The 9705-nt window shown below is 38.8% G+C and overlaps 1 protein-coding gene across 1 annotated transcript in view; it reads left to right on the forward strand.

The window, feature by feature from the left end:
- Positions 1–8178, forward strand: part of prkdc (protein kinase, DNA-activated, catalytic subunit) — a 66325-nt gene extending 58147 nt beyond the window's left edge. The window contains exons 83-86 of the mRNA XM_034058436.3: positions 1012–1213; positions 1683–1871; positions 3233–3372; positions 7413–8178. Of these exons, the coding sequence (XP_033914327.3) occupies positions 1012–1213; positions 1683–1871; positions 3233–3372; positions 7413–7617 (736 nt within the window). The 3' untranslated portion in view covers positions 7618–8178. The remainder of the gene's footprint in view (positions 1–1011; positions 1214–1682; positions 1872–3232; positions 3373–7412) is intronic.
- Positions 8179–9705: the final 1527 nt, after the last annotated feature.

The raw sequence follows: 9705 nt of genomic DNA on the forward strand, positions 1-9705 counted from the left end.
TTTAATTCACTTTTTCTCTCTTTATTTCATATTTTAAAATAATTTCGTTTAAGTGTATAATTATTCTTAGCTTTAGGTTCTAATTAAGTCCCCTCTGTGGCCATGTGCCCTGTGCGAAGCCAGCAGCTCTCCCCGCTGTTACCATTGACTGACCCACAACCAGAGCAGGAGGACACCTTGTCCCTTCCTTCATCTGAGGGCATGGACACCCAAGAATTAATCTTCCTGTCCGAGGACGCGGAATCAGATGTGTTGGCTCCCACGGTAAGCCCCTCCCGGTCGGAGGAGCTCACCTCCCTTATCGGACGTGCTACCACAGCCCTGCAGGTGCCTGCGCCAGGCCCCCCGGTTCACCTGGATTGTTTGCACGAGGTGCAATCATCCTGGGAGCACTCAGCAACTACCCCAGCTGTCTCCAGGTCACTGGAGGACAAGGACAAGGACAAGGCGTTGTTACTGGATGCACCTGTAACACCAGGGCATACGTTTGGGCCGGCAGTGGATGAGATGCTAAAACGCTCTCACCAAGCACGTCTTCCATGGAGTTGGCATGCCTCCTCCCCAAGCAGAAGCCTCCAGCCCGTAAGCCAGAAAAACACTGGCAAAACAGGCATCCTCAGCCCCAAAAGTAGATTCAGGCTCCTGCAGCCCCTGCTAAAGCTAATGTACAGAACTGTTTTCACGGTGTGCAACGTGCGTGGTGGCTTACATCAACCACCAAGGTTGTCTCCGGTATCTCGGTCTCAATCTTGTTGCCATGTGTCTGTTTATACTCTATGCTGCAGGGCATGGTACTGTTTCTAAGGAGAGTCATACACCAAATGACAATTTGCATATTGGATCTCTGAACTATACCAGTGAAACAGCAAGTACAGATCCTGGAGGTAACATTAGTGTATGTTGCAGCCCTGGGCTCAAAAAGAAAGCCTCAAACAAGTATTGCCTACCATGTGCTTACTAGCTCAGACTGTTCACATTTTAAGGTTTATTCCCACCTTGACCCATTTCCAGGAGAGCCTTTATGAAGATGAGCACCACCCCAGAGGCCTTCCTCTCCCTGCGATCGCACTTCACCTGCTCTCATGCCCTCATGTGCGTCAGTCACTGGATTCTGGGCATTGGCGACCGGCACCTCTCCAACTTCATGATCAACATGGAGACCGGGGGTATGGTGGGCATTGATTTCGGACACGCCTTCGGGTCTGCTACACAGGTACGGTTTGGGTCGGGGTCTTTTTTTTTTTTTTTTTTTTTTTAATATGATGAGTGTATCTCTCTGGCTTTAGTCAGTTGACCCCTTCATATTACATGATTCAAAGGGCAGGTCTGCACAAAGATCACACTCCCCCTGCCAATAAGTGCAATTCCATCCATCCCCACAAAATGGGCAAGATGAGTTTGCCTCCACCCCAGCTGCAGGCAGCACTCCCACTGATGCCACAAGCCATTATATCACTGATCACTGATTGTGAGAGCAACACTTGATAACTAAGCATTCTGTAAATGAAAATACAGGAGTTTGGGTGAAAATCCCATGTATCTGTGTTTGTATAGTGCTTGTGTGTGTGTGTGTGTGTGTGTGTGTGTGTTTTAATAAGCTTATGCAAAAGGAAACAAATTAAACTGAAGTATTAACCATGCATTGTGTGAGCCCCTACCTGACTTTTTGCTGCTTGCTGTAGTTTCTGCCAGTGCCGGAGCTCATGCCATTCCGTCTGACCCGTCAGTTCCTGAACCTCATGCTGCCAATGAGGGAGTCAGGCCAGATCTACAGTGTGATGGTTCACTCTTTGAGGGCGTATCGGGCAGACCCAGACCTCCTGATTAACACCATGGATGTGTTTGTGAAAGAGCCTTCGTTGGACTGGAAGGTAAAGGATCCCTGATATTGTACAGACTTTCTTTTGAAGCCACCTGTGGAAGAACATAAAAAGAACCTGATAACTCGTGTTACAATTCCAGTAGATCAAAAACTACAAACATAGTTTTCTTGCCTAAAAAAGTGGGACTTGCCAAGTGCTTGAACTGACGATTTCATTCAATTTTACACAAGCAATTTTGATAACTTGTCAAATGACAGGTTGTCAGTAAGACATCAGAGACTGCACTGGAGGTATGCAAATTGAAAAGTAGCCCTTTTGTAACCAGAAATCTCTAGTACTGTTGTTCTGATCCGTTCCTGGTGCAATTTCCCCAATATGCATTTACAATAGAATGCATCAGGCCTCTGAAACAGGAAATGAAGAAATGAGCTTTGACAGGTTGTCAGTAAGACATCAGAGACTGCACTGGAGGTATGCAAATTGAAAAGTAGCCCTTTTGTAACCAGAAATCTCTAGTACTGTTGTTCTGAGCCGTTCCTGGTGCAATTTCCCCAATATGCATTTACAATAGAATGCATCAGGCCTCTGAAACAGGAAATGAAGAAATGAGCTTTGACATCCTGCTTCTGGAAATCAAGCACAAACTGTATGACACTGGAAAAAATAGAGTAAAGAGGGAAGAACAAAACATAGTGGAAAGATTACACTAAAAATACCAGTTAATTTATACACGACAAAATGTAATTTCTGTGATATATTTAACCCAATTGTCTGCTTGGGTTAACAATCTTTTAAGACAATACAATCTCAGTTACTGACACATAACCCCATTCAGCACTAAGTAACTATTCAAATTGTAACTATAAGATAACCAATTAAATGAGTTACGTTTCTCCTGCTGAAAGATTATTATTATAAGAACATCTATAGAGGTTTGAGTGTTGAAAGAGTTCAAAGGCACAACTCAAGCAACAATTAGCAGGGTGAGTATACATGGTTTGAACTGACCACCAAGAACACCACAAGCAATCTTCTTAACCACTATACAAATGAGACAGCATATAGAGCTTTCAACATCCGTCATGGCAGTACATCAGACTACACTGCCTGTTACAATTGCACAAGCCCAAATTGCAATTCACATAAAAATTGACACTGTTGTAAAGGAAGAATAATCTTTTGTTTTTGAAAATAAGTTTGGTGTATAATAGTTTAACCCAAATTTGTATTCTTTTGATAACAAAAATAGCAACATAACAGTAACTGTTCTCCCACAGATACAAAGCATTTTGTTAACAGTGTGGGTAGATTCCATAGATGAGCTGTCACAGTGATGTACAGAGTGGCTCACTATTGTGCAGCATTCTTCCATAGAGTCCATAACCATTGTTACATTTGACCTGCTGCAGAACTTTGAGCTCAAGCAGATGAAGAAAGCCGGGAGCTGGTCAGAAGCAGTGAACACCAACGAGATCAACTGGTATCCCATGCAGAAGGTGAACTTCGCCAGGCGGAAGCTGGAAGGAGCCAATCCTGCTGTTATCACCAGGTAGCCATTTACCAGCTCACAATTCACCCAATATAACAGTAAGGTTGATACACAAAAGTGGACCAAGAAAATTGTTCTTGCCAGAAAAATTGGACTATCTAAACATTCTAGCTGATGTGATGTTGCTCCGAAACGGTTTGGTGAGTCACTGGCTCAGCTGGGATTTGAACCAGGAACCTCAAGGTATCAAGCCCCTTTCTCTAACCACATATCAGAAATCAACTAATCACACTGAAGTATTTTGCCAAAATGTCAGTACATGTTATCCTCAAGGATGCCAACTGCTATGATTTTGCCGTAGAGCTGCTATTTTGGAGGTTCTGCTACGGCGCTACATCGAAAGGGTATAATTACTACGATTTTTATTAAATAAATAAATGATGGATACGCCCTGAACGTTTATGAAATATTATTTCAATACCATGTGTGTGTTCTCCTGTTAATGGTTCTTAAATAATACTGTATTTCACTGACAGTTTATTGTGGCATTATAACTGACATACTAAAAGCTCTGAGCCAGGTTGCTTAGTAACCAGTTTAGAGGTCCTTCAGAAACTGAAAAAAAGTGTTTGAGGCCATTCTACTGTTTGAAGACAACTGTGTAGCACAGCATGAATAATGTGCTTATTACTATGAAATTGTCAGTGAAATTAACATGGAAAAACATGGAAATGAGATTCCCAACTCTTGCTGTAATCATTTTCTGCATACAAAAGTGTGCCCGGCACTCCTGAAAGGCATCAAATGAACAACATGTTGTATCAGAATAATATGTAAACAAACAATCCAAAACGTAACTGCAAACCTGTTCCACAACAGATGCACACAGAGACAGACTTTTTGAACTTAAAACATTATTTTTTAAATGTATGTAAAAGCTACAGTTTTTGTTTGCTGTCCTGTGGAAACCCCACCAAATGTTATGTAATTGTAAAATGAACATTTTGTTTATAGTATAATATAGTATTATAGTTCACCAATTTACAGGATTAAAACTTGAACCAGATTCTGTGAAAACCATAATAAATACATATTTAGATTCATATTCCTTTTTTCCTACTTCTGTAGACTAATTTTATGTATATGTAGGTACTGTATATTGTATTAAAAAAAGTTGAATTTTCCTCCCTGTGACTTCTTCACACACCATTTCCCCCTTCCTCTGTGATTTTAAACAAATTTACCATTACTGCTCCGTGATTTTTAGTACAAATTTCTGTGACAAAATCCCAGCCTTACTTATCAGTTATTAAAGTAGGAATCACAAATAAAAAAAAATAAATAAAAATGTCACTCTCCTCCATCTTAAAGATCGAGGTTGGCTTGTCAGACATATCGAGAGGAATTTATGGCCATGCATTAAAAGATGTGGAGTGTCTCAATCTCACGTCTGCTGTAACTACTGCCAGGCAGACTTCTCTGTGAAACATGGTGGGCGTCATGACTGTATCACTCACATAGGTACGAAGAAACACCAGCAACAAGCAAAATCTAACAGTCCCCATTACTGTATGTTTGTGCAAATGGGTTTTGAGGTTTAACTCACTTAAAATGAATAATTAATTATTGGATACAACACAGCATTTTATGTTTTGATAGTTGCTGAGTAGTAAACATTTAAATTGAAAAAAAAAAACCATTATGTTAATCTTTCTTGAGGTGTTGTTATTTTGATAGTTATTTTTATAAAGTTTTGAGGTTGAATATTTCAGTCCAGGTTTCATAGCACTTACGAGATCCTAAAACACTCTCATTACAGTAATATAAAAATCAGTGTTGAAGTATTTTTATTGGGGGTTTTAAATTTCTAAATGCTGTGTGTTGACAATTACCAAAATGACAGATTGAACAGCAAAAAATAGGTAATTGGCTTGCCAGAACTAAGAACCTTTTTTTTTAATTTGTAGGGGCTAGTAGCCACTGGCCTTAAAAAATAAATAATAAAATAAATAAAAAATAAAATGCTGATATTTTCTTCATTCAGAGGTTGGCATCTCTGTATCCTGTGCATAGAACACCACACCTAATTCCAATGTTCAGAAATCAACAAAAACAAAAAAACACACATCAGGGCTCTACATTTACATTTTTTACTACTGGCCCCTTGGGCCACTGAGGTAGTGTTTTTACTGGCCCGGATACAATTTTAACTGGCCCCATAATAAGTACAAAACTGTATCAGCGTGCTCAGCAAGTTAATAGCAGAGTAATGTATTAGGTTGTGTGTTTGTGCCATTCAAAAATAAAATAAACAATCTTATGGATTATTTGTTTAACCATTCTGATTCTGTGTATGCCATATGTTTAAATGATAATAGCTGATCTATTTTTTAAATCTGGCTTTTTGTACATTTAACATGTTTTGACTAGATGACAATATAAAAATGAAATGATGAGTTATCATCTGCAGTAAATTCACCCGAGGTTTAATTTTTAAACTATTATCGTGTTATTTTATATACTGTTATTTTTGGCTTCAGAGTTGCTACGGCATCGCCGAGTTAAATAAATAAATAAATAAATAAATAAATCCCCGTTTTTCACTGTGGAAATCTTGTAATCCTAAACTACATGGACAGTGCGAGAAACTGAAGTTCTGGTAGAAATTTTGGTCAGACACCAAAATCCAAGCCGAACTCGACAAAACTCACAAAATAGTCAAATATATTCTTTTCTCAAATTACTTTGTTTAATGCCGACAGTAGGAGCACCGTGCAGCAACAGCATTCTCTTACTTGTAGGCATTCAATAAATGTATTAATTAAATTAGTGAAGTGCTCCCCAGTGCTTTCTTCCATAGCAATATGTAAGAGTCTATATTAAAAACCAGAGCAATACATCAATATCTGCCATCTTTCAATATGCCTTGCAGGATATTGTAAACATCCAGTTCACACACCATAGAAATGAGCCAAGTGCACTTGCAAACTGCATTGTGAACACAAACGGACTCGGTCCTGAAAAAAAACCAAAGGGGAAGAAAAAAAAACCACTTTAGCTTGCATGCATATTCTTTCATGATTTTTTTTTCATTTCCATATGTTTAGTAATGTGTAGGGTAAACAAAGAGAGCCCACGTCTCAAATAAAAAAAGTGGCTAAGCGAAGCCTTTCAATATATGCTATTGTAGTTATTTCAGCCATTTAACATGCACACATGTTGCTTGTGCTTGTCAGAAAATGGAAATACTGCATTCAAGATTTGAAAATGTATGTGTACAAATGATACTGGACATTTGGTAACTGACATTTGTTTCAGTGTCATCATGAAGCCAGGAAGTCTTTCTTCCACTCCACTCTATTTTCGTCTTAATTTTTTTCATAGTTTCTCTCTATCATTATTGATTTAAACACTTTACTTTTGGCTTATTGGTGCAGTTGGTTGCTTAGTTGTAAAAAAACAAACAAAAAAAATTGTAAGAAATTGCCATGTCGAGGTAACGAGTATTACCAACAGCACTTCAGTACAGTCTCAGATGCTGACTGTACAACAAATACAACGTGAGGCAGGAAAGTTCGGACAAGTTCAATTACGTTGTTATCGGGGGTGGGAGGTGGTTATGTTTTTAAATTGTTTTTTTTGTTTTTTGTGTTTTTTTTTTTTTTTTTTTCAGCTTTTTGGCACACTGACCCATTTTCCTGTGTTCATAAAACAGAAGCCATGTGGACTATACTATATACATTATACAGTTAAAAAATGTTACCGGCCTAGTCAGGCCTGTGGTGCTTCATAACTACCGGCCAAACTGCGATCCCTACTGGCCCCGGGCCGCCAGGCCATGGTTAAGTCGAACCCTGAACATATCTGGTACCTTTTGTAAACTGGTTCATTCTATTAACTTAACTCTTTCTTAAAATTATTATGAACTTGACACTAGTTTCTCAGAAGAAAATATAACGGAAATTACAACTAGAAAATAACTTTTGTTTCGCCTTCCTCCTCGCCCAAACTGCTTGAGACAATAAGAGCCACTAGAGTCTACACACGACGTACTAACTTCTTGAATAATACTACTCTTGTTTTCTTTTTCTGTGTTCCAGTGAAGAGCTCAAGCTGGGATTTGAAAAGAGCCCAGCCTATCAAAGCATCATAGCCGTGGCCCAGGGGGAGAAGGAGCACAACGTCCGGGCACGGGAGGCTCCTCAGGGGCTGTCTGTGGAGACCCAGGTGGAGTGCCTCATCGACCAGGCCACTGACCCCAACATTCTGGGCAGAGTCTGGGTGGGCTGGGAGTCGTGGGTGTGAGGCAGTGAACAGATCTCTTCTCAGAAGATCTACAATGGGAAGCTCCAAGTCCTTTTTTAAGTAATCAAATTAAAGGAGTGATTTGCATACATTTGTAAAAACACATGTATTTTACATGACCTGTATATGGCACTCGTGGTGCTGTAATAGTGTTACAGCCCAAATGAGAATCAAGGGAAGAGGGGAAGCTACAAGTTTCATGTTAAACCAGCTTGCATCTCAGTCTAATGTCAAATCCATAATGGTAAAGCAGCAAAACAAGGAATTTTTGGAGGTGGTAAAAAGCACCAATTACTAATTAGTTGCTAATTGAAACAGTTTTTTTTAAAAATACATTTTCTCCATGCTAGAAAACATTTGCATATCCTTATTGTCTGATATTTGAAATTTATATATTGTGTGTTTTCATGCATTATATATGTATATTGCATTTGGAATAATGTGTTGTTACAAGCCACAGGAGGTTGTATGCAGATCACTAAAATGAGATGCTTGATAAAATAAATATTCTACTCATCAAACCATCACAAGACGCATTATTAAAACTGTTACCAAAGTCCACTTGGATATTTGTTTTTTGCCAACACATAACAATATGTGAACACTAAAGAGTTGTCTGGACTGAATTTCTAAGGTTCATTGTCACACAAGGATGCTTTCTTCTTTTTATCATCTGTATTAGTCAGAACACTGTTTCATCTCCCGCCCTTAAAACATACCATAAAGTAAAGGTAATAGTGTAAAGAAACTATAATTCTATCTCGGCCTCCGGTCATTTCTCTGTAGTTCTTGTGGATCAAACGTACTACTGGCAACAAATACATTATTTCAGTTAAGTTTTCTGGCGTTTGATTTCACATTAAGGTCTGTAAGATTCTGTGTAGTGCATTCTTCATCCACAAGTTTAATGCTTAAAATCATGTATTTTTCCCCCTCTTCGCTGAGCCTGCAGATCTGCAGGTTGTTTTTGGGGATGTCCAAAGCTGTTTTTGTATTGCTAATTTGCAACGTCATAAGATGTCAGTCTATACCCCTCCCAATATTTCTACATTGTGGTTTTGTAATAACTGGACAAAATACAGATGTTTCATAGGACCCTGAGTGCCAAATTACAAGACCTTTGGGAGGTTTTGGTTTATTAATACATGTACCAAGCTGCTAATTAGAACCGAACTTTACTGCTGTTTAGAATCACTCACACACACACAGCGGTGTATGCATATATAGTTTTCCCTTCTAGCTGCTGTAAGTTCTTTGGCGATACAGTTTAGAGGGCAATTCACAGCTCTCGGCATCAGCAATATGTCCATGATCTTAATAACTGAACTTTAAAGCACTGCTAATGCATTTTGTTTTTATTTTAAGTTATAGTAAGTACAAAGGGTGTAAGATATTAGTTTTGTTGGACCAATAAAAAGAATAAGGTACAGAAACGTGGAAGGTCCACATGTGAGGCATGTCTATCAGTACTGTATCTTTTTTAAAAACGTTTCCCATTTTGAAAAAAACTACAGTATTGCCTGTAAATGGCATATACAGTAGTATTCACTACATTTGATTTGGCTGCAAAAAGTAAAATCACAAACATTAGTTGGATTCCGTTACATACTACACTTTACGTGTTTATGAGCCACTGACTCCCTATGAATACAAATGTTGAAGATGTTTGTTTAATAGCGTCTTCCTTTTTAAATTGTACATGCGGTTTTATTGTTCAGTTTGTGAAAGCCCATGGTACTGCAGCTTTAAGGTTACTCAGCAGGACAGTATCTCCATGGCACTCGCCTGATGCAGGACTTTGTTTACAGTCTTGGTGAGTTTCCAGCGTTTTCTGCCCGAGAGGACTGAACAAGTTAGTATAGTCCGTTGGACATACCACACCTCCCCACTCTATTGGTCAAACATTTTGACCACCTCTCTACACCACTCCAGAAAAATCCTAACACCTGGAGCCTGAACTTTAAAGAACATTTATTTCACGCTATTGTGCTGTTTGCAGTTCTGTATTATTTTTAATTTTTAACCGCTCATTAACAGCTACAGTGGAACTTGGGCACTGTTTTAACACTTTAAACATTTTTTGAGTGT

Source organism: Acipenser ruthenus, chromosome 3, assembly GCF_902713425.1.
Source record: "Acipenser ruthenus chromosome 3, fAciRut3.2 maternal haplotype, whole genome shotgun sequence".
Taxonomy (NCBI): Eukaryota; Metazoa; Chordata; class Actinopteri; order Acipenseriformes; family Acipenseridae; genus Acipenser; species Acipenser ruthenus.